This window comes from Taudactylus pleione, unplaced genomic scaffold (genome assembly GCF_031769625.1).
Source record: "Taudactylus pleione unplaced genomic scaffold, aTauple2 ptg000046l, whole genome shotgun sequence".
In the NCBI taxonomy this organism is placed as follows: Eukaryota; Metazoa; Chordata; class Amphibia; order Anura; family Myobatrachidae; genus Taudactylus; species Taudactylus pleione.
Window position 1 is genome coordinate 3,398,872 of NW_028284448.1, and position 26,498 is coordinate 3,425,369.

General features: G+C 48.0%; 1 protein-coding gene across 2 annotated transcripts in view; it reads right to left on the reverse strand.

Annotated features, from left to right (window-relative positions):
• The window catches only part of POPDC1 (popeye domain cAMP effector 1), a 160,071-nt gene that overhangs the window by 45,791 nt on the left and 87,782 nt on the right, over positions 1-26,498 (reverse strand). For both annotated transcript variants that reach the window (XM_088460436.1, XM_088460438.1), the window contains exons 6-7: positions 25,649-25,757; positions 18,874-19,041 (exon numbers count right to left, since the gene is read on the reverse strand). In XM_088460436.1, the coding sequence (XP_088316562.1) occupies positions 18,874-19,041; positions 25,649-25,757 (277 nt within the window). The remainder of the gene's footprint in view (positions 1-18,873; positions 19,042-25,648; positions 25,758-26,498) is intronic.

The window sequence follows — 26,498 nt, forward strand, 5'->3', positions numbered from 1 at the left end:
GCATACTTAGTACGGTACTTATGCAATAAGGTATTGTGATGTATGGATTAAAATGACGATGAAGAGTGTTAGACCATTTCCCAGAATTGGTAGTTTTGATAAGGATGCATTAGATAATGTCCGGGATCACATCAGTTTGATGCGCTCCCGAGAGAAAAAGGGAAAATATTCTGAATGTTTAAAATTGTGGCAGCATGAAGGGGATGCGTGGCTTAAAAATGTGCAAATGACGCAAACTAGCGTCGCGAGCGCATTGCCAGAGAATACATCCGCGACGCTAAATTGCAATACGGACGAGCCGCAAAATTGCACGCACGTGCAGCAAGGTAGCGTTGTGGAGAGTATTGCCAGCAGTTCACGCTCACCACCCCCATCTTATGCGGATGGAGGTGCAAGTACAGTTACCAAAAATACCCATAAAAATGTAACAAGCAACTTCTACCCTCTCTTAAGCAACCATAAAGAAAATGATCATGATGTGGATGATGAGCCTATTGAAATGTCTGCCATTTCCCATGCTGTACAAATGATAGATGCTGCATCACAACAATCACGAGTGGTGCCGCCATCTCCATCGGTAACAGCAAGGGAAGTGCTAACACCCTCTGCACCCATAGAGGAAGTTGTTAATACCATACATAGCAGCAACAGATTAAACCCCCAGCCAGGTAACAAGGTCAAAAGGTAGCAGCGCTGCCGGTCTGCATCCCATTCGGACAATAACTGTTCCGAATGGAAATGCAGATGCGAACGGTGTAGCGCTTACGAGGGAAGTAGTAATGCATTGTCCTTGGACAAGAGCACAACTAAATTCCATCATAAATGATTTCCCCGATCCCAAAAAGGAACAAGCCAAATGTCAAAGATTTTTGAGAAATTTGGGTAGTTCACATGAGCCAACTAATAAAGATTGGCGTGTGGTGTTAAGGGCCTGTCTACCACACAATACCGACGTGACAAAATTTATCACGGATTGTGTATTGGATGGTGACGTTCCCTTAACAAACCAAGTAAACCAAGGTAACATTTCCCGCATTGTAACTCAATTGGGTATATATTTTCGGAATGAGTATGATATACCGGTTCGATTCCCGTCAGCGGCAGCCCGACAGGAGCAGAGTTCGAAGCAGCGGAAGCCCGACAGCGCTGGAAATCCCGATCGTGGATAGGTAAGTATCTACTAACCTAACCTAACCCTCCTTAGGGGTGCCTAACCCTAACTTCCCCCCCCAAGTGCCTAACCCTAATCCCCCCTGTAAGTGCCTATCCCTAACCACCCCCTTCCCCGTTGCCTAAACCTAAGTCCCCCGGGGGGGTGCCTAACCCTAAGTCCCCCCCGGGGGTGCCTAACCCTAACCCTCCCTCCCCCTAGCCTAACCCTCCCGGGGGGGTGCCTAACCCTAAGTCCCCCCCGGGAGCCCTAAACCTAACCCTCCCCCCCAGGGCTGTCTGCTCGCGGCGCCCGGCATCACTACGATCGTGATGCCATGCGCCGGTCTCCCGGCATCGGGGAAATGCGGGCGTCTACATCTAGACGCCTGGCATTTCACCCATGCCGGGATAAGACAGTCGGGAAGCCGGCTGCCGGTATTTAGGCAGTCGGCTTCCCGATTGCTTCCCTATATTTTCCAGTAGTAGTTAACTGGAACAAAATTTTCACCATTAAGCAAAAGGAGAGTGAATCTGCAGAAGATTATTGCGATCGGGCTCTGCAGGCTATCACCCAGTACACTGGGATAGAAGATATTAAAGATAGCACTCACCACAGGGGAATGATAGTCACTGTACTCATGGACGGTCTGAAAGACGACTTAAAGAGTCGGGTTCAGACCTCACAACCTGGCTGGAGGGGAGTCACAATAGATACACTCATAGAATCTGCCATAGAACATGATAAAAACATCTCAAAGAAGAGAGAGACCCAGAGCGAAAAACTAATGGCTGTCAGTATCCAAGCTCTGGAAGGAATGACGCTAACATCACAGCCAGTAGACACACCTGCACCTATACACACACTTGCACCTGAACAGTTACACGTCCTCACCAATCCCACACCACAGCAAACACATCCTTACCCCACATATCATACACAACCACAGGCCTCATACTACCCACAAACTTCATACCTCCCACAATACCCTTATCCTTCATATCCTTACCCATACCCACCATATTTCCCTCTTGCTCAACTCCTACAACAATCCTTTCATCCACCCCATTCAAAATTATGTTTTAACTGTCACCAAGTGGGACACATAAGTAAGAACTGCAAAGTGGAGAACACCAAACAGGAACACGAGTTTCCCATGGGTTCATAGGCAACCCCAGTATCTTCTCCCAGGCCTTATATGACTGTTTACTATCTTTTCAACCTATCAATGGATCTGTTCTAATGTAAAATGTGGATGATTTATTGTTGTATTTTAGGCCATGTTTAAATGATATTAAACTGTTGTGCTTTATCTCCCACTCACAGGACACGAGGTTGCTAAGGATAAACGGCAGCTATGCCAGGCTAAGGTCGAATACTTAGAATACTATCCAACCCAGTGGCCCAGGCAGTATTTAGAGCAGTAGCTATTAATAACAAGATTTGATTGCAGGAACCTGTATGCAGATACTATGGGCTTCATTCAGAGGCGGCCGCCGCCTCGATGTTTTTCCAGTGCGCATGCGCACGAGGGAGCCAGCTCCTTTGTGCGCATGCGTGAGACCTGCTACGACCGACAGCGCCGGTCGTAGCGGGTCTCTTTCCAAAGGGGGCGAGCTGTTGATGTTGATTGACAGCTCGCCCCGTTTGGAAGGTGGGTCGGGGGGTGGCAGCCCAAACGGAGGCGTTCCCATGGGAATGCCTGCCGTTTGGGGGAGGCCCCACTGACATCACTAGTGATGTCAGTGGAGAGCTTCCGGCTCTGACAGAGCCAGAAGCTCTCCGGGGCTTACGACAAGTGAAACCCTACCTACCCTAGGGTCTCGTCGTAAGCCCGATGGTTGCGATGGTCTATGACCATCGCGACCATCACCCTAGCTGTCGTTAGGCTGTGGGTTTACACCCACAGCTCTAACGACCGAAACAGAGGCAGTCAGTCAGGATGCAAGTGGCCGCCCAGTTTCTGAGCGACCGCTTGCATCCTCTGACCGCCTCTGAATGAGGGCCTATATCCCAAGATTTATTAAAAATGATAGGGGGACTTATTTTATAGGTGACGTTTCCAAGAACATGTGTAAGGTGATGGGTAACAACACTAAGATTATCCCAGACTGTCTTTTCCTTTATTTGCCCCCCTTTGAGATACTGTTCAAACAGGCAGCCTCATGTGAAAATATGATAATGAGGTTACTGTGCAGGGTCTCACGAAGATGAATGAGAATAACGGAAATTGAAAGTGTTATTAACTAACATGTCTAATGCAAACTGTCATGATGTCAAACCTGGAGAAGTTGTTATAATCCAAATTTTTTTTAGCTCAGGTTGTTTGATTGATCAGTGGAAAGGTCCATATCTGACGATACCACATCCTCAAAGGGTGGCCGAGGAAGATACGTGGGTCCATTTCACTCACTATAGGGAGATTAACCAACTGGTGGAGATACAAGGCGGAGAGAAGGCCGATAACGTGGACCTGTCAATTGCGAGCTTGTGCCAGAAGGATTAAAAAGGTGACGGTGAGATATCTGAGCTAAAGAAATGTGTAGATCTGTGCTTCCAGCAATTGAGTGATCTGCTGTGGTCATCCTAGTTCTTTTTTTTCCAGAGTTTTTGTCGTGATGATCTGTTTGGGGATACCCAGTGTCTGTGATGGAGGACCGATTGAGGAAATGGGAGCTGATGGCAGAGCTGATGGAGTGGAGTCAGGAGGAGTGCAATGCCAATCAGGGGAGTGTCTGACCAATCTGAGTACTGTTATTGTGTTACCTGGGAAGAGTAGTCCCAGAAGTTATGACCCTCACACATGTTCAAATGCTTGGTATACATAAAAACATACCATCACCATATCTTCACACAGAATATGAACACAGAGCCAAAAGAAATATGATACCTGGTGACGTGCATAAAGCCACTCAGTTAATTAGTGAGACAACTGGCTTTCAAGTTTTAGTAGCACTGGATCCCACCAGGATCGCTCGGGGAACACTAAATTTTAGATATATTCAGGATCTTGCTAAATTGATAGATAATATCACCGAGATGTACGATGACACATTCAGGTATACAGGGAGGGAATTGCAAGCGTACAAGAAAGAACTGGTGCAACACAGGCTAGTGTTAAATTATTTAACTGCTGTTACTGGAGGGTATTGCGTAACTCCGGCCACCCAATTTGGAGTAAAATGTTGCACCTATGTCAACAATGATACAAGCGACCCCAAGGAGGTGATAGACCGAAAGATGGATGAAATTCTGCAGCTAAAATGCGAGTTTCGTAAGAACCATAATGCTTCAGTGGCTGAAATAGGGGAGAAGATAGAAGGATCGGTTTCATGGCTGAACCCAGTGAAATGGTTCTCAGGTCTAGGGGAATGTGTCCAGGAAGCGATCGCCAGCATAGGCAAATTCTTGATCCTTATACTGATTGTCATCATAATAATTGGCATATGCGTCCAGTGTGCTCCTATTGTGTTGAAGTGTGGAAAATGTAAAAATAGAGTAAAACGCAAGAACGAAACTATGATGGTGGTCAGTAATGACAATATGAATACCGAGGTAAATATAAAACTGCATTACAACCCTGAACTAGGAAACACCATCATTTAATGTATTATATTTAGACATGCATAGAATGTACTATTGAAATGTTATTTTTGAAACACCTCAGATAATGTAAAGTCTAAATTCCCCTTCAAGACTGCTTTTATAAGACTGGTGCATCCCCACACCTTTCACATGATCTTCCAAGATCCGCGGTGTGCGTATAATAGCAGTTTTATGTCCCCACCCAGAGACACATTATTGATGGATTAAGAACCACCTTGTGCCATCCCATAATAACACTAAATAATATGTAAATGTAAGCCTAAATTAAATTCTAATAGCAGATTGTGATAGCATGTTGTTCGCTATCAAAGGGTGGACTGTTGAAGCTGGATTATTGGCCGAGACAAGATCAGTTTAAAATTGAATCGCAGCAACACCATCTTGCAACTGGCCGCAAGACGCCATTTTACGAATGGCCGCCTAAGCGGCATTTTAGATAAACTCACTCTTTAGTACATGTGGCGATATTACTATTAGCATCATGCGATTGCATCTGTGACCATCGCCATAAGTTACGGCGATTCACCAAAAGCCCATTTCATGACTTTACGTAGTTTGGGTGCTCTGGATAAAGTGTATATTATTAGAATTCCCCTAAAGGATATATTGCATTAGCTAAACAGAGCAAATGGCCACGTGACAACTAGCCTGTGTAGACAAGCTTCCTGGATATAATGTCTGCTCTCACTCCAGGTGGCCCTGCTCGAATAATATGAGATATGGTAAGAACTTACCCTTGTTATCTCTATTTCTACGAAGTCCATAGGGTTCCACAGGATACCTTGGGGTATAGGTGTGACGTCAGTCGCAGGGCACCAAAGAGTTAAGCTTTCAGCCTCCCAGGATGCACTAGGTCCCCCTCCTATACCCCGCCCCCGGGCCAAGGCACCTCAGTTAGTTACCAAGCCATAGGCCGGAGGAGGAGAAGGAAGAGAGAGAACAAAGATCTGGACACATACAAGAATCACATTCTCACCAGAGGGAGACGGAAAACCGGTGACCAGAGCAAAGCCCATCTGCAGCACAGGTGCGACAGGGCGGGAGTCCTGTGGAACCCTATGGACTTCGTAGAAATAGAGATAACAAGGGTAAGTTCTTACCATATCTCATATTTTCTACTTCAGGGTCCATAGGGTATCCACAGGATACCTTGGGGATGTCCCAAAGCAGTATCCTTTAAGGGTGGGGACGCTCCTGTGCAGAAAGGAGAATCCGCCGCCCGAAGGAAGCATCCTGAGAGGCGAAGGTGTCAAACCTGTAATACCTCACGAAGGTATGGACAGAAGACCACGTAGCAGCCTTGCAGATCTGAACTGCCGAGGCACCACGTCGAGCTGCCCACGAAGGACCCACAGACCTAGTGGAATGAGCCTTCAGAGAAGGAGGGACCGGTAGGCCTTCATGAAGATAAGCTTCAGAAATAGCCATACGGATCCAGGCTGCCAAAGTTTGCTTTGAAGCAGGCCAACCCTTTTTACAGAAGCCATAGAGGACAACAAAGCGTCCGACTTCCTAAACAAAGAAGTGCGGTCAACATAAGTCCTTAAGGCCCGCACAACATCCAAAGAGGCCTCACCCAAGGAAAGACCCGGTGAGTTAAAGGCCGGAACAACTATTTCCTCGTTAACATGAAACTGGGAAACAACTTTGGGAAGAAACTCGGGCCGAGTGCGGAGCACTGCCCTGTTCCCATGAAAAACCAAGAAAGGGGGTCTACAAGAAAGAGCCCCTAACTCAGAAACACGTCTGGCTGAAGCAACGGCCAGAAGGAAAACAGTCTTAGCTGTTAGCCATTTAATATCCACTGAGCCCAGTGGTTCAAACGGCGGTCCTTGGAGAGCCCTCAGGACCACAGCCAAATCCCAAGGCGCCACAGGTGGAACAAAGGGCGGCTGAATACGGAGAACACCTTGCATAAAGGTGCGCACATCCGGGATTGTAGCAATCCTACGGTGAAACCAGACAGATAGGGCCGAAACCTGTACCTTCAAAGAAGCAAGGCGAAGCCCATGATCTAGTCCCGCTTGCAGGAAGGCGAGAATCCGAGACAGACGAAACTCCCGCGGTGCATAACCTCTCGGTCGACACCACTGGAAGAACGTATGCCACACGCGATGGTATATCCTCGCGGAAGACGGTTTCCGAGCTCGTAACATGGTACGCACCACAGAGCTGGCAAACCCCCAGGACCTCAGCATGGCCGTCTCAACAGCCACGCCGCCAAAGACAGCCGAGTCAGGTCCGGGTGAAGACAAGGACCCTGATACAGAAGGTCCGGTCGTAGCGGCAACCGCAGAGGACTGTCCACGGACAGACCCTGAAGGTCTGAGAACCAGTGCCGTCTGGGCCACGCGGGAGCTATCAACAGGAGCGTCCCTCCTTCCTGTTTGAATTTCCGGATTACCCGTGGAAGAAGGGAGACCGGAGGGAACAGGTATGCGAACCTGAACGTCCACCGGACGGACAGAGCATCCACCAGAGACGCCCCTTCGTCTCTTGTGCGAGACCCGTACACCGGCAACTTGTTGTTGTGCCGGGACGCCATGAGGTCGATTTCTGGAAGACCCCACCTGTCCACCAGTAGTTGAAAAACGTCCGGGTGCAGGGACCATTCCCCTGGATGAACGTCCTGGCGACTTAGAAAGTCCGCCTCCCAATTTAGCACTCCCGGGATGAAGACCGCTGATATGGCCGGAAGATTGCGCTCCGCCCAAACCAGGATCCGAGAGACCTCTACGAGAGCCGCCCGACTGCGAGTTCCTCCTTGCCTGTTTATGTAGGCCACGGTGGTAGCATTGTCCGACTGGACCTGCACCGGGTGACCCTGGAGAAACCGCTGTGCCTGCAGGAGAGCATTGAAGACCGCACGGAGTTCCAAGATATTTATTGGAAGCTCGGCTTCTGTCGGCGTCCACCTGCCCTGGAACAAGTGTGGACCCGAAACTGCTCCCCAGCCCCGAAGACTGGCGTCCGTTGTCAACAGGACCCAATTTGGAACCCAGAACGGACGTCCCTTGTTGAGGTGGGTCGTCTTTAACCACCACGCAAGGGACAGGCGAACCTCCGGGGTGAGCACAATCGTCTGGAACTTCAGAGACTGAGGCAGCCCGTTCCACTTGGACAGGATCAGGTGCTGCAGAGGTCTAGAGTGAAACTGGGCGTATTCCACCATGTCGAACACCGACACCATGGAGCCCAGTAACCTCATCGCCGAGTGTAAGGACACCCGGCGGCTGTGCAGACAACTGCGCACCCTTGACTGTAAAGCAGAGATCTTGTCCTCCGTCACGAAGATCCTTTGCTGTCCCGAGTCAAATAAGGCTCCAAGATGCAGAATCCTCCGAGACGGGATTAGAGTGGACTTCTGCCAGTTGATTAGCCAGCCGTGCCGTTGCAGCAGTGCAATGGTCAGGTCCAAGTGGTGTAACAGGAGCTCTGGAGATCCTGCCACCAATAACAGGTCGTCCAAGTACGGCAACATGCAGACTCCTTGCAGCCGCAGAGAAGCTGCCATGACCGCCATAGCGTCCTGTATGTCCAATGACACCATGTAGTCCCCAGGTTCCAGCGCCAGAATGATGGACCGTAGGGTCTCCATCCGAAACTTCGGGACCCGCAAAGACTTGTTGAGTGCTTTGAGGTTGAGAATCGGACGATATGACCCATTGGGTTTCTGTACCAAAAATAGATTTGAATAGAAACCCTGGCCCCTCTGGGAGAATGGAACAGGCACTATAACTCCAGCCTGGAGCATAGTGTGCAATACCTTCCGCAGCTCCGTAGCCCTGTTCCGGTCTGATGGTAGACCCGTGGTGAAGAATCGAGCCGGGGGTCTGTGCCGGAAGGAGAGGGCGTACCCGTGAGAGACCACCTCCAGAACCCAAGTGTCTGTCGTAGTGAACGACAAACACCGGGAGAACTGCAGCAGGTGGCCTCCCACCCTGGGATCCCCCAAGGGGAGACCCGGACCGTCAGGCCGCAGGCTTGTCATCTGGCTTGGGGGCCGGACGTCTGGTACTCCATGCCTGTTTCCGGGGCTTGACCGATTTCTTAGGGCCAGCCTGTCGAGGAAACGACTGTGGTTTGGGCCTGCCCTGGGCCCTAGATGACCAAAAGGACGATGGTCCAGAACCAGAAGGAGCAGCGGCCGACGGGAGACAAGCAGATTTGGCTGCCGCCAGCGTGGCCACAATCTTATCCAGATCCGGACCGAAGAGAACTTCTCCGGTAAACGGCAACGCTTCCAGACCTTTCTTGGATCTGCGTCCGCCTTCCAGAATCGCAGCCACAAGGTGCGACGAGCAGCTACCGCTGCTGAAGAAATTCTAGACACCAGAGTACTAATGTCTAGAGCCGCCTCGTTGATGTAGGTGGCCGAATCACGGAGATTGCCAATCAACTCCGCTTGTTCGGCCAGACAGTCGGATTCAAAAGAAGCCTCTAATGAATCCGCCCAGCGCTCCATCGCTCTGGCAACCCAGCAAATGGCCATAGCCGGCCGTGCTGCCCCCCCTGCAAGGGAATAAGCGGACTTCAGGCAGATTTCTGCCTTGCGGTCCGTAGCATCCTTAAGGGAGGACATGGATGGCATCGGCAATGTGGCACTACGGACAAGACGGGTCACGTGAGAATCCACCTGTGGAGGGGATTCACACTTAGCAAAATAATTATCCGCGAACGGATAAGCCACCGCCAGGCGTCTCTGCGGCTGGTATCTTTTGCCAGGTTGTTTCCACGCCTCCTCTAAATGGTCCACCAACTGACCCAAAAGAGGAAAGACTGTGGCATCGCCCTTCACATCTTTGAAAAAGGCATACTTAGATTTAGCCACTGGGGGAACTTCGTCCTCAATCACCAAGGCTGTGCGGACCGCCCGAATAAGTCCAGGAATATATACTTTGGACTTAGCATCAGCGTCCTTAGTATGGAAAGGTTCCTGATCGTAAGGATCCAGAATCTCCCCATCATCAGACGTCCCTTCGTCATCCTCATAAGGAGCGGACAGAGACGCCACCGGCCTTTTATGAGGCCGCATCACAGACTCCCCTTGCAACACATCCGACAAGTGCTGTAAAGAACTCGTCAGGGAGTTAACCCACGCTGGCTCCTGAGAACCCGGGAGCGGGGAAATAGGGAGACTGTGGGGTACCACCAATTGTCGTGGGAACCCCTGCATGGGTGACGACACCACAGACTGCTGGGACAAACCCATCGGTGTAAACGCGGGCTGCGGAGCTAACTGGCCCACTAAAGCTGTTAACGCCTGAGCGAAACAAGCCCAGGGCGGCTCCTGTACCGGTGCTGTAACCGTAATAGGCCGCGCCATGGACAAACACTGCCGGCAAAGGCCCTCCGCGCTACCCTCCCCCTCCGCTAACGGTACTTTGCACGTGGTACACTGTAGCCGGAGGGGAAAATCACTTTCAGACATGATGGCACCACGTATGTGACCTCTCTCACCAATTAAGTATTAAATAGGCGAGAGACCACCCTGCAGCACCGCACCGCAAGGGCTTTAGCAGAAAGAACAGGGACAGTAATAAAGCTGACAGTTTAGAGAAGAATAGTTACAGGCAGCGCTAGCACAGTCACATACAATGCAGAGAAATAACAATTCCTGCACTAACAGCGCTGATCACTCAACTACACAGACACAGGGCCTGGTAGGACACAGCGCTGCATACACAGACCTGAGCCACAGCGGAGGAGAGGTATGCGGGGGGACCCAGACCACGATGCTTCCTTCCAGACTTCCAGCAGCGTTCACCATGCGTTGCAGAGAAGATGGCCGCCGAGGAGCAGAGAGAAGCTGGCCTGGGGGAGGAGCGCTGACACAGGACCAGTCAGCACAGTGCAGAGAGGGCTGTGTGCAGCGGGGGAGGCGCCGGCTGTGAGACAGGGAAGGCGCGCTCCCCTGGCATGCATTTAACCCCTGGGACGCCGCAGCGCTACCGCTCTGCTGCGGTCCGCTGTCCCAGGGGGTAGTGGAAGCGCAGGTTGGTCGCCTGGCTCCACGCTGCAGCCAGTCCCCAGGGAGCCCCCTGCCTGGGGACTTAGGACCATGTGATCAGCGGGGACCCACCACGGGACCCCGCTGCTTACCTCTGTCCCCCTTGAATCCGGCCATGGTCCGGAGCATCTGGGGTCACCGCTAGCTGTGACCCCAGACGCCCACCAGCATCCCCGGATCAGTACCGGCGTTCTGGTACCGGCGGGGTGTAGGGAAGACAGCATGGACGTCAGGACTGACTGTCCATGCTGTTCATCCAGATGTGCAGCCACAGCTGCATGAAGAAAAAGCTTCAGGGGCTCTTCTAGCCCCCACTCCAACAGGTGCACCCGACTCCGGCCGGGCACCAAACTAAACTGAGGTGCTTTGGCCCGGGGGCGGGGTATAGGAGGGGGACCTAGTGCATCCTGGGAGGCTGAAAGCTTAACTCTTTGGTGCCCTGCGACTGACGTCACACCTATACCCCAAGGTATCCTGTGGATACCCTATGGACCCTGAAGTAGAAACACACCTTACATTAGCAGGCTTCCTGCAATAAAATACCTTCAAAGCCAAGAATGTTATCTTAGGTTTTGGGTCTTGTAGCTGTGCTAATTTGCATTTTACACAAGAGCCTGGGAGAACAAAGGACTTTACTTTTGAACCTGGGAAGGGTGGGGCTGCTGAGAGAGGGGGGCGTGTGGAACTATAAGGCTCAGCATTCCACACTGCTTGGTGTTCACTTAGTTTAAGTGAGATTTAAGTGCACCATTTCTCATACACACATTAATACGCACAATTGCACTGGTAACTAATCGCATATTAGCGAATGCATAAGATCCTATAAAAAAAAACGCTGTTCATTAGCTTTATGTGCACACATCTGCTCCAAGTTAACTAGGGTCTTTATATCAAACCTTGCATACTCACACATTATATATCCACATACAAGGTTCCATAAGCTTTGAGGGATAAGATTTAAATTTGTTCATTTAGTATAACTGCTGTGAAATAAAGATTATTTGGTAACTAAGGTTTTATACATGCTAAGTAAGCCGTGTTTGGTTTTGTACTGATGCGTACTCTTTCAACAGAATTCCGGTATTATCGGTGTGGAGATCGCATCATGCATTCTCAACTTATGGACCGCAAGACTTCAAGCAACAAAATGTATATTATATGAACAACTGTTAGGATGTTGCATGGGGTGGGAAACCAGAGACCCTCAGTTGTTGGAGGCTGGGTTGTGTCAATTTGAATCAGCCTGTTAAATGCTCTGTAACAGATGCATCCCCCTTGAGGACCAATGGCATCAGCAACAAACTTCTCTATTGTGATGTCTATTTCTGGGGGGTATAAATATGTGTGCTCCAACACTGGGTCTTAGTCTTCTTGCTGAATGCTGACTGACGAGGGGTTTCTTGCTGATGCCTAACATCTGGACCAGAGAGCGCTGCGTATGTATATTTGTACTTGGCTCTGTATAATCTCTTTGCGCTTAGATTATATGAGGATCATAGCATGTAACTGCTGTACTTTTACTAAAATAATACTTTGTGCTTTGGAACCACAGATTCTAGGTCTGAAGACTTTATTTACTGTATGACTGCGTACGCAAAATAGGCAGGGGTATATAGAGGTTCAAATATAGATTCCTTATAGATCTTATGGGAAACCGGTAAGATTACGACCTAACGTGTACGATGTGACACACTTCGTAGCAGTTTTGCTTGATTTATGATCCGATGTACGAGGTATTGCAAAATCCCTGGTCACTCCCCTCCTCCATTTTGTGGGAGACGACGCAACGGAGAAGAGCCAGCAGCATCGTGAGCAGTGCCAAGTGAGTATATATGTACTATTCAACCTCATTCTACACCCTGTTACCACTATGCCACCAATGATTATTCCCCTAGCACACCATTGTTTATACGACGTTGCCATCAATGCTTTTTCCCCTGGCACAACATTATTTATACCACTGTGCCACCAATGATTATTCCCATGTCACACCATTGTTTATACCATTGTGCCATCAATGCTTTTTCCCCTGGCACCACATTGTTTATACGACTGTGCCACCAATGATTATTCCCCTGGCACACCATTGTTTAGATATAATGGACCCTCATTGGTGCGGATTAATGTAGTCAGATAACTTTCTGATTGTTTTTTTTTTTTATTAAAGACATCCAAAATATAAAATGAACTCAACTGTATCAACATTAAAAATGAAACCGTGATAAACATATAATAACAAAACTGTGTTAAAGCATAACATTTTTGAATAGTCCAATGGTAAACATACAGTGCCTTGCAAAAGTGTTCATCCCCTCCTTGGCTTTTTACCTTTTTTGCTACATTACAACCTGTTATTTACATATTTTTTAATCTGAATTTTGTGTGATGGATCTGCACAAAATAGTCTAATTTGGTTAAGTGAAATGAGAAAAAAATATATATATCAAAAGAATCTTTATAAGTAAAATTCGGAAAATTGGCATGTGCATATGCAATCACCCCCTTTGCTATGAAGCCCCTCATACACGTAACGTTGTTTTGAACGATTTAACTATAACAACGTCGTTATCGTTGAATCATTAAAAAAATCGTTCAGTTTTTGAGTTATAACGATGAACGTTTATCATTCATGCGCGTTCTCGTTTGTAGTTCATTGTGACTGACCAACTGAACGATTTTCATTAAGAGAAGTAACAAAAATCGTTTGTAGTTCAAAATATCGTTCATTACACTTTAAAAAAAATCTGACAGATAATCTGACAGAATATCATTCATAAAATCGTTGGCAACAAAATCGTTGTGTGTGTATGCAGCTTAAGTGTTACATGATCTGTCAGTATAAACACACCTTTTCTGAAAGGCCCCAGAGGCTGCAACACCACTAAGCAAGAGGCATCACACCATGAAGATCAAGGAGCTCTCCAAAAAAAAAAGTCAGGGACAAAGTTGTTGAGAAGTACAATTCTGGGTTGGGTTATAAAAAAATATTCAATCTTTGATGATCCCCCGGATAAATCCATCATCATCAAATGGAAAGAACATAGTACCACAACAAACCTGCCAAGAGAGGGCCGCCCACCAAAACTCAAAGACCGGCAAGGAGGGCATTAATCAGAGAGGCAGCACAGAGACCAAAAGGTAACCCTGAAGAAGCTGCAGAGTTCCACAGCAGAGACTGGTGTATCTGTGCATGTTACCACAATAAGCCGTACACTCCATAGAGCTGGGCTTTATGGAAGAGTGGCCAGATTTGAGTTTGCCAAAAGGCAGGTGGCCGACTCCCCAAATCTATGGAGGAAGGTGCTCTGGTCAGATGACACTAAAATTGAACTTTTCGGCAGAAACCCAACACATCCCATCACCTCCAGGACACCATCCCCACAGTGAAACATGGTGGTGGCAGCATCATGCTGTGGGGATGATTTTCAGCAGCAGGGACTGGGAAACTGATTCGAGTCGAGGGAAAGATGGTTGGTGCTAAATACAGGGATATTCTTGAGCAAAACCTGTTTCAGTCTGCCTGTGATTTGAGACTGGGACGGAGGTTCACCTTCCAGCAGGACAAGTATACTGCTAAAGCAACACTCAAGTGGTTTAAGGGGAAACATTTAAATGTGTTGGAATGGCCTAGTCAAAGCCCAGATCTCAATCCAATTGAGAATCTGTGGTCAGACTTGAAGACTGCTGTTCACAAGCGAAAACCATCCAACATGAAGGAGCTGGAGCAGTTTTGCCTTGAGGAATGGGCAAAAATCCCAGGGGCAAGATGTTGCAAGCTCATAGAGACTTATCCAAAGCGACTTGCAGGTGTAATTGCCGCAAAAGGTGGCTCGACAAAGTACTGACTTTAGGGGGGTGAATAGTTATGCACGCTGAAATTTTCTGTTATGTTGTCCTAAATGTTGTTTGATTTACAATATAAAAAAAAAAACACAACTTCACAGTTGTAGGCATCTTCTGTGAATGAAATGATGCACGCCTTCAAACAATCCATTTTAATTCCAGGTTGTGAGGCAACAAAACATGAAAAATGCAAAGGGGGGTGAATATTTTTGCAAGGCAAAAAGTATTAAAGCAGTTTATGTTTTTTATTTCCGCAGAAATGACAAGCGTAAGGGAGTGCCAGTTCATAACAGGGTTCCTGGAGCTGTATAGGTCCCATGAGTGCCTTTGGCACGTCAAAACATGGACTACAGCAACAAACAAAAAAGGAAGCTGCAATAGACGACATGGTGAACTTCAGCCTCAGATACCATAATGAGGCAATCCCCAAGTGGGTGAAACAGCGGATCCAAAACCTGCGGACCGTTTAAGTGAAGGAAAGGAAGCAGGAAAGTGAGTCACAGGCATCTGGAGCCGGGGGCAGATGACCTCTACAGTAGCACCCTATGGTACTATAATCTTCTGGAGTTCCTCCATGAAGTTATGCCCCAGCGAACCTCTAGAAGTCTATTAGTGGACACGGTCCCGGAGGAGATGTCTTTGGAGAACCCAGGGAGTGAGCCACCGTCCTCTCTGGATTTTGTAAGTTATTAATGTCTTTGTAAAGGTCATTAGCGGATACTGCAATCCTGCCATGGTACTGCATCCAATCCTTTAAAGTAGGCCAGGTATTGCTCCCTGACCTGTTTTGCCCATGCACTTGGTACTGTCTCCCTCACTGTGGGTGCGACAGAGGGCATTTGGACACCCTTGCGTGGTTGCTCCTGGTCGTCGATGGTCATCCCCATTGTCCGCTTTTGTATGGAATTTTTTGATCTCAAAAAGTGTGTAGCTCACAACAGTCCATGACCCTAGAATCTATCTTGTCCACACGAAGGTTTATAGAATATCCTGAACCGACTACACAGAATTCCAAACGCATTTTCAACTATGCGCCGTGCCCTGGATAAGCGATAATTGAAAATGCGTTTCTCTTTGGTCAGTCCCCTTTGTCCATACGGCTTCAATAAACGCTCATGTAGAGCAAATGCCTCGTCTGCCACGAACACATAGTTCAGGCTGTGCTTCGTAACCGCTGTTGTTGGCAATTTTAGATGGTTGGTGGAGAGTCTGTCATAAAATTCTGTTTGTTTGAAGGATCCACCATTGGAAGCACGGCCATTTTTCCCCACATCAACATAAATAAATTCATAGTTCGCATTTACCACCGCCATCAGCACAATACTGTGAAATCCCTTGTAATTGAAATAAAATGAGACACTGTGGGCAGGCGGGGTAATGCGTATGTGTTTCCCATCGATTGCTCTTCCACAATTTGGGAAATGTCTTTACAGTCCTCCACCATTGTTGGAAACTAGAATAAAGCAAAAAAAAAATAACATATACAGTATATTAACATGATTTTTTTTCTCTCTCTCCTCCTACATTCTGCTACGCCTCACTAGGAGCGGAGTACTAGCCCACAGTTATCGCATCCTCCTGAAAGTGGTGCAGAAGTGCCTGAGCCTCCGCGACGAGCACAAAGACTGCCACGCAGAAGCCTGGCCACCCCTGATCCACTCTTGCAGCAGGTTAAACAAGCCCTCGCCAAACCACCCGATCAGTATGACAGCCTCGGATCCCATGTGGCGAGCAGTATCAGAGTCATGGAGAAATAACAGCAACTCCATGCTGAACGGCTCATATACGATATTATTATGCAGGGTAAACTGAAACAACTGGCAAGCACATAAAGGGTGACCAAAGAGCCTCTACTCCCGTCCGCGGCCCATTCGTCCATGGGTATATGGCATTCCATTCATATCCACCACCAACCTACCAGGCCACTGGGAGAATGGGGCCAACCCCATCCCAACCCACACCCCCTCCCACTTACATTTCTCCAGAAACAACCTACCCCTCCACATCCTCCTCTTCTGAGGTTCTATATTGAGCCATGTTCCCCGAGGATGAGGAGGCTCCCCAATTTGTTAATTTAAATTTTTTTTTATAGTATCTGCCATTTTTTTCTCTTCCAATACCTGCTGCATGGTTTGCGGTGCGGACAATGCGGATTGGACAGGGTGAGTAAACGCATGGCACAAGGACAGATTGATGTTTGCCGGGGCCTCAATCTGCACTTGCACCATGTGCTTCTTGCCCTATTCAATCCGTCATCTGTCACACCGTATACCATGCAGCCGGCTATCTATTGGGCGAAAAAAAACAACTGGTTGATACACCAGTTTTTATAATATACAAACTATGTTGGTTTGAAAAAAAAAAAAAAAAAACAGTCAGGTTGTTTACGCTTATACGTTGGTTACGTTGCAATATTTAAGTTAAATACAGCCATGTTGGTTGTTATATTTTAAAAATGTGGGAAAAAAAACATTTCACAGTCAAAAAAAAAAAGTTGTGTGTTTTTAATCACCTTGAAGTACTGGAACTTCAGGACTTTCACAATGGCACCACGGGTGTCTGGGATGATGCGCCCCAACGCCTGGGGGGAAATGAGGGTTCCAAACTTCTGGTCTTCAAACGACCTCCCTGTAGCCAGGTACCTTAGTGTCGCAATGAGCCTCTCCTCAGCCGGAATGGCCCTCCTCATGCTAGTGTCCTGCCTCAGGATATAGGGGGTCGCCAGATGCAACAATTCCTGTAAGGTGGCATCATCCATACGCAGGTAGTTGCGATAATCGTGGGGGGTTGTTCTCCCTAATCTCCATCAGCAGGGGCATATGGGAGCGAGTCTCCCTCCTCGTAAGCCACTCCTTCGTCCAGCACGACCGCATCCTTCTCCTCTCCGCCTCAGCTAGCCATAGGCTAGCAGAAGATTATAGCGATAGGAATCAATCATCAAACAATAGAAAGCAAAATGCACACACTTTGCAAAGGCAAGCCTTAAAACAAAGCAGAACACACTAGCAAAGTACAACCAACATTCAGCAGGTATAAAACCAAGCCTCACTAGTCACTGAGCAGAGTGTGCACAGATCTAAAATGGATGCTGCCTTTTATACCTAGATAAGCCCTCCCCTACTCAGATTCCAGCAGATTCATCGTGAGATTTTTGGCAGTAAACGATGCATCGTTACCGATTTACAATCGGAAACAACGCATCGGTATCGTATGATCGTATGTACAATCGTACACCATTTGACCAATTCGTAGAGAGAATTTCAAGGGAAGAATCTCAAGGAAGATCGTACAACACATCTTAACGTCAGAAAATCGCACCGTGTATGGCCGGCATAAGTGTAATCAGTCTTACCCACTAACCACACAGCACAGCAGAATGTATTGACCATTGAAGTCTCCCCAGCTCTATTCATTCTGCGAAATTTGAATTTACAGCTAAGTGCAGACAGGCCTTCCATGGAGTGGTGAAGCAAAAGCAGATCTCAAATACTGTATTGCTGAACTTCGCACCTCTGCTAAATGGCCTGTTCGATTGGTGTATAAATTCTCTAACACCTTGTTTATTATTATTATACTTTATGTACATGGTGCCACAAGAGGTCCGCAGTGCCTTACAAAGTACAAAAACCTTATAATAAAAAAAAAAAAAAACGATAGTGACATACAATACAGGACATTGCAGAACATGGACTTTGTTCAAAAATATTGCTGCATCAGCAGTCATAATACTCAAATAGGCAGCAGGGTGGCAGAACCCAAAGGTTGGGTGCCGTTGTAGGCAGTGGGGAAGATATGGGAGTAGAAGCAAAGGAAGGATAAGCACCATGATGGAGGAGGGTCCTGCTTGTGAGAGCTTACAGTCTATAGGGGAGGGGAGGCAGACAGACAGGGGTGACACAGAGTGGAGGGACAGTGAGCAAGGAGCATGGAGCAGTGAGTTACAAATGTGATCTCATACATCTAGACTCCTTGCGCGTTAAACAGTCTAATCGCGCCATGCCGTGGCATAAATCTGTAGTGCCGAGCGAACATAGGCATGCTGCATATCATTTTAATCAGCAGAAGCTTATGCTGGCTATTCACATCACTGCCTGAATAAGACGCATTTGAAGGTAAAAAGTTGCACAAAAGACGCTCGGTGCTACCGAGGCACACGGAGCGCATGGAGGATAGATGTATGTGGACACATCTATAGGATGAGAGCAGGAAAGCTTTGATGAAGAATCTACCAGAACAATAATTATTTTCAGTCCATTGCTCTTACCTTGTCACTTAGTGTTGGATCATTCAAGGAGTACAACTTATTTGTAATGTCTTTACCAATTAAATATTTAAATATCTCATAAAGAAATGCCTCAGACTCCAGGAAATAGGTTAGTCTTTCTCTAGACCAGCAGAGAAGCACACAGTTATCATCTGCTGTGATAGTAACCTAAAAAATACAAAGGAAAACCCCGGTTAAAGGTAATAACCCTGATTTCACAATGTGTTTATTAAACATTTGGGTACAAATATTTAGGGAAAGTAAGTGTTTAAAAACTCCAGAAAGGAAACCAGCTCGGTACATTTCTCCACCTCAGAAAAGATGATATTTTGGTGTCAAAGTGCACATCATTCACCTTCCTCATTGTTTAATTTAAGCCACTAGATACCCAACCTTTACCTGATGGTCAATCAGAAGCTATAGGACCTATGGTGACAAAATATGAGATATGGTAAGAACTTACCCTTGTTATCTCTATTTCAACGAAGTCCATAGGGTTCCACAGGATACCTTGGGGTATAGGTGATGACGTCAGGCACGGACACCACAGAGTTACATTTTCAGCCTCCCAGGATGCATCAGGGTCCCTCTCCTATACCCCACCCCCAAGCCAAGGCAATTCAGTTTCGTAACAAGCCATAGGCCGGAGGATGAGAACAAAGAGAGAGAAGAAAGTCTGGAACACACAAGAATCACATTCTCACCAGAAGGAGATGAAGAAACCGGTGACCAGATCAAAGCCCATTTGCAGTACAGGTGCGACAGGGCGGGAGTCCTGTGGAACCCTATGGACTTCGTAGAAATAGAGATAATAAGGGTAAGTTCTTACCATATCTCATATTTTCTACTTCAGGGTCCATAGGGTATCCACAGGATACCTTGGGGATGTCCCAAAGCAGTATCCTTTAAGGGTGGGGACGCTCCTGTGCTGTAAGGATAATCCGCTGCCCGAAGGAAGCATCCTGAGAGGCGAAGGTATCAAAAGCATAATACCTTACAAAAATATAGACAGATGACCACGTGGCTGCCAATCACCGCTGAGGCGCCACGTCGAGCTGCCCACGAAGGACCCACAGACCTAGTGGAAGAGCTTTAATAGAGGATGGAACAGGAAGACCTGTGAATCCATCCTACCAAAGTTAGCGTAGTGGCAGGCCAACCCTTTTTATGGAAACCAGAAAGGACAAAACCGAGAGTCTGATTTCCTAAATGGACTGGTACGGTCAACTTAAATTCGTAGAGCCCGTACCACATCCAAGGAGGCCTCACCAGCAGACAGGTCTGGCAAAGTAAGGGCCGGTGCTATAATTTCCTCACTGATGTGGAAACTAGACACCACCATAGGTAAAAAACCAGGGCAAGTGCGAAGCACTGCCCTGTTCCTAGGAAAGATGAGAAAAGGGGAGGTCTACATGACAGAGCCACCCATTCTGCGACCCTACTGGCCAAATCAATGGCCAGAAGGAATACAGTCCTAGCCGTAAGTCATTTGAAATCCACTGAGCCCAGTGGATCAAATGACGGTCCTCGGAGAGCCCTAAGGACCACAGCCAAATCCCAAGGAGCCACCGGTGGAACAAAGGTATGCTGAATATAGCGTACACCTTGCACAAAGATGCGGACCTCAGGAAGAGTAGCAATCCTACGATGAAACCATACCAAAAGGGCAGAAACCTGCACCCTCAGGTAAGCAAGGCGAAGACCGTTATCTAAGCCCACCTGTAGGAAAGCCAACACTCTGGATATCCGGAATACCTGAGGAGCATAGCCTCTAGGGCGACACAACTGAAAGAAAGTATGCCATACCTGATGGTAAATTCTTGCAGATAAAAGCTTCCGAGCTCTTAGCATGGGCAGAGCCCCTGTTAACTATAGAGCTGGAAAACCCCTAGTCCTTAAGAGGGCAGTCTCCACCGCCACACCGTCAAGGACAGACAACCCAGGTCTGGGTATCAGCCAGGATCCTGAGACAACAGGTCCGGGCGTAGAGGCAACAGCTTTGGAGTGTTAACTGAGAGGCTCCGAAGATCTGAGTAATAGTGCCGTTTGGCCCACGCTGGAGCTTATCAGCAGGAGCGTGCCTTCTTCTTGCTATTACTGGAGGAAGAAGGGATAATGGAGGGACGAGATACACAACTTGGAAGGTCCACTGGACCTACATACGTCTACCAGAAGAGTCTCATCTCTGAAAGGCTCCACTTGTTCACCAGAAGATTGAACACCTCCTGATGAAGCGGACATTTCCCTGAATGCACGTCTTGACGGCTAAGAAAGCCTGCTTTCCATCTGAGGATTCCTGAATGAACACTGCCGATGATGGCAGGGATATAGCCTTCCACCCAAGCCAGAATTCGGGACACCACTGTTAGTGTCGCCTGACTTCGGGAACCTCCTAGGTGGTCTACATAAGCCATCATGATGGCGTTGTCAGACTGTACCTGCACGGTATTTCTGTGGAGGACCTGTCCTGCATGCTGGAGAACCTTGAATACTGCTCAGAGCTTTCAAATGTTTATGGGAAGCACATAATCTGCTGCTGTCCACCTGCCCTGGAACAAGTGTGGACCCGTCACTGCTTCCTAGCCACGGATACTGGCGTTCGTCGTCAGAAGGATCCTGTCTGCAATCCCAAAGGGGGTGCCCCTTGTTTAAGTGAGCTTTCCGCAGCCACCAGGCCAGAGAGAGACAAACCTCCGGGGAAAGCACTATTGACTTATGGGGCAACCCATCCCATCCGGAGAGGATCAATTATTCCTAGAGGTTTAGAGTGAAATGGGGTACTCTCCACCATGTTGAACAGTGACACCCTGGAACCCAGGAACCACATTGCCGAGTGAATAGACACTCGGCGACTCTGCAGGCAACTGCGTACCTTTGCCTGTAATGCAGAGTTCTTTTCCTCAATCACAAAGATCCTCAGATGTTGGGATATGGAGCATCCTCTGTGAAGAATCAGAGAGGACCATTTCCAGTTTATCAGTCAGCCGTAACGTAGCAACACAGATATTGTCCGTTGCAGATGGCACTGAAGTATCTCTGGAGACCCTGGTAACAACAGGAGGTCACCCGGATAGGGTAACAAGCGGACCCCCTGCATCCGCAGGTGGGCTGCCATAACTGCCATGACCCTGGTAAACCGTGATGCGCAGAGGCCAGAAACTGGAAATACTTATCGACCACTGCAAACCTGAGGAAAACACTGGTGTGCTAAGAAAATAGGGATATTCAGGTAGTCACCCTGAATATATCCAACGACACCACAAAATTCCCAGGCTCCATTGAATGATGGAATGCAGGGTCCCCCTCCTGAACCAAGGAACCCTTAAGAATTTGTTGAAGGATTCGAGGTTGAGGATGTCCTGGTAAGACCCATTGGGTTTCTGTACCAGAAAGAGGATGGAGTAATACCCCGTTCCCCTTTGGGGCAACGGAATAGGTACTATAACTCCTGCCTGGAGCATAGAGTGTAACACTGTCAAAAATTACAGGGCTTTGTCTTGAATTGACAGAAGACCTGTAACGAAAAACCGTCTGGGAGGCCTTTACCGGGGGAGGAGAGGACATACCTTCAAGAAAATACTTCTCTTACCCCAGTGTCCGTGGTGGTCAGACACCAGCACTGGGCGAACTGGAGAAGCCGGCCTCAAACTCTGGGGTCCCCCGAGAGGAGGCCCGTCCTGTGAGGCTGAAGGCTTACAGTCCAACTTGGGAGTAGGTCGTCTTGTACTCCAAGCCTGTTCTTATGGCTGAGCAGATTTCCTGGCTACTGACTGTCTTGGAAAGCTGTATTTTAGACTTACTCTGGTCTCACAGGGCCGAAAAGACGAAGTCCCAGACCCCGATGGGACTGTAGCCGATGGCAGACACGCAGACGTAGCTGCTGCCTGCGGGGCCACAATTGTGTCCAGATGGGGGCCAAACAGGACCTGCCCCATAAAGGCAAAGCATTCCAAAAGGAATCTGCGTCCGCTTTCCAAGAGCGCAACCACAGGGAGCGGCGAGCCGCTACTGCTACCGAGCCACTACTGCTGCCGAGAAGATTCTGGAAAGGAGCAGGCTATATGTAAGACTGTCTCATTATGAACGTGGCTAAGTCTCTTAGAATTTACCACTATCCACCTGCTCTGCTGGAGGGTCAGTGTGCAGAGATCCAGTTACCTACTCAGCGCTCCATGGCTCTGGCCCCCAGCACACGGCCATAGCCGGCCTGGACGCCCCTCCAGGAAGGGAATAATTGGATTTTAGATATATTTGCACCTTGTAATCTGTAACCTGCTTCAAGGAGGACCTGGAGGGCATGGGCAACGTAGCACTCCTCACTAGGCATGTAACATGAGAATCTACCCGTAAAGGTAACTCCCATTCGAAAAAGTAATTATCCGCAAAGGGGTATGCAAAAGGTCAATCGTTTTTGAGGCTGGAACCGCTCACCCGGATTTTCCACACCTCCTCTAAATGATCCACCTGACCAGATAGAGGAATTACAGTGGCAACACCCTTATCCTTAAAGAAGGCATATTTGGATTTAGCCACGGGGGATATGTAATAACCAAAGCCGCACGGACTGCCCGTATAAGGCAAGTTATATAGACTTTAGAACCAGACTACACCTCCTCTGCACTAAGGGGCTCGTGTCTGAAAAAGTCAATAATGTCACAGTCATCAGACGTCATATCCTTATTATCCTTAGCTGTCTGAGACCCGAAAGGCCGTTTAGAAGGCCGAAATGGTGACTCCCCCTGTAAAACGTCCATCAGGTCCTGCAAGACCTGGGGGGACAAAAAAAAAAAGGATACACTGGGGTACCATCAACTGCCCAGGGACCCCTGCATGTGATGAAACCACCACTCGTTTCGATAACCCCTATGGGGAAACACAGGGAGCGTTGCCCACAAGGGCTGTAAGCATCTTAGCCAGCCGAGGGCGGTAACAGAAATGGGGCATGGTATATAATAAAACATGCCCTCCATAAACCCTCAGCGTCTACATATCCCTCCGCTAACTGCACATTCTATCAGTACATTATAGCTGGAAGAGGATATCCTCGTTCACTTTCCGACATGAGGAGTGTGAACGGAGCGTATGTGACTTCCCACACAGAGAAACCACGTTTACTGTGAGGTAATAAACACCCTGCAACACCGCACCGCAAGGGCTGTAGCAGAAGAAGAACAGGGATAGGAAAATGGCTGACAGTCAGAAATGAAAGTACAGGCAAACAGCGCTAGCATTTAAGTCACATACAATGCAAAGATAACATCCTGCATTACAAGCACTGCAATCAACTACACAGACCAGAGCCTGGTAGGAAACAGTGCTGCATACACTGACCTTAATTGAAGGAGAGGTATGCGGGGAACCCGGACCGCAATGGCACCTGTATCAGCTTCCAGCAGCGTTTGCCATCCCCAGCACATGCAGGGAGAAAATGGCCACCGAGGAGCAGAGAGGAGGTGAGCCCGGGGGAGGAGCGCTGACACAGCCCACTCAGACCGCTGTGGAATGGCACTGTGCAGCGGGGCAGAAGCCGGCTGTGAGACAGGGAAGGCATTCTCCCCTGGCCTGCTATTAACCCCTTGGACGCCGCGCTGTACCGCCCATGCTGCGGTCCGCTGTCCCTGGTGGTCTAGTGGAAGGCGCAGGATCAGTACCTGGCCCCACGCGCAGCCGGTCCCCGGGGAGCCCCCTGCCTGGGGACCAAAAAGGACTGTGTTACCGGCGGGTGCCCACCGCGGGACCCCGCCACTTACCTTGTCCCCCGTACATCCGGCCACAGTCCAGGTAGCCGGGGTCACCACTAGCTGTGACCCCAGCTACCTACCAGCATCCCCGGATCGGTACCGGCATTCTGGTACCGGTGGGGTGTAGGAGCGACAGCATGGACGTCAGTACTGACTGTCCATGCTGTAAGGCTCATCTTGTGCAGCCACAGCTGCACTCTGAAGAAATCTTCTGGGGCTATTACAGCCCCCTCTGTGAATGTGATCTGACCTCTGGCAGGACACCCACAAAATTGGCCTTGGCTTGGAGGTGGGGTATAGGAGAGAGACCCTGGTGCATCCTGGGAGGCTGAAAATTTAACTCTGTGGTGTCCGTGCCTGACTTCATCACCTATACCCCAAGGTATCCTGTGGATACCCTATGGACCCTGAAGTAGAAATATAAAGTGGTTTCTCATTTTACAGTTTTAAATGTACTAACGATAGGTGATAGATCAGAAAATAAAACGTTGAATCCCATTGTCTAATGTAGTGGTTCCCAAACTTTTTTGAATCACGGCGCCCTAGTGCATCAGCATTGTTTTCACGGCACCCATAAGCCAAAAGTTTGTTATTGAGAAATTCAGTAAAAATGTAGTGAAGTAGTAAAGTGAAGTAAAATGTGCTTACCTGTCATCCTTAGGTTCAGTTATGTGGTGGTGGACAGGTTTGCGCTTCTGTTTGTCCACATATTTACATTACATTGACCAGAAAATAATTTGATTTGGTGCTAGACCACTATCCTAAGGCACCCCTGCAAGTGTCCTGAGGCAGCCCAGGGTGCCACGGCACACAGTTTGGGAACCACTGGTCTAATGGTTTAAATCAGTGGTCCTCAGGGCCCCACACAGGTCACGTTTTCCAGGTCACCCAGCAGGTGTACAGGTGTATTCATTACTCACGGACACATTTGAAAAGTTAATTATCTCACCTGTAATTTTGTGAGGAGACCTGAGAACAGAGTTTCAGAACCTGTGGTTTAAGTCATCAGAACACACACAATGTAAAAAAATTACCTGAAATTTTTCACCTTTGTCCATTTCAGTTGATCTGAATTCAGGAGAATCAATATAAGCATTGGGATAAATGTTATGCAGAAAATGGCCTCTATAGGAAACCTTCATCCTGAGAGTTTGTAAAAACAAGAAACATGTTTATTGCACAGACTGCAGTTCCCAGTTGTAGGGTATTGATAAACTGGAAGTAGTAAAAGAACAGAACTTTAAGTGGTTATTTGGATTGGCTGTTCAAAAGCAGCTCTATAAAACCATTACACAGTAGTGAATTATTGGCTTTTAAAAACGGAAGCACAGACACATTTTTTATTACAAAAAGATTGTCTCAGAAAAAGATTTAAATAACATGAGCATTTCACTCTAACTCTAACATTCTGGCACAGGTAAAAGGTAGTATAATGTTTAAGTATCGACAACTTCTCACTTTTGACCTTGGTTACCAACACACCCTTTACCCACGTTCAAAAGGAAGCGGACTTAAGGCCCCCATACATCAGCAATCGATTGTGGCAATTCTACAATTTGCAGATGATTGTACATAAAAAATCTGCAATGTATGGGCTTCACAGATTGCAACCAAAAAGTTATTGGAATTGTTAAATCAGATTGTCCAACATGTTGTATTTCACAGATGGATTGGGGCTATATATTGCTAGTGTATAGAGAGGATCAGTAGATTTGCAGACCGTTACCAGTAAAATGATGGGCCTTTCAAGATTGGCAGATCTTTGTTTGCTGCAATCGATCTGCAAATCGCCCCCTGCACGGAACGCTACCCGGAAGAAGGGATCCCTTATACCCAGCAACTGAAGAGAACAACGATCCGGCTGCCGTCACGGGACCCACCGAG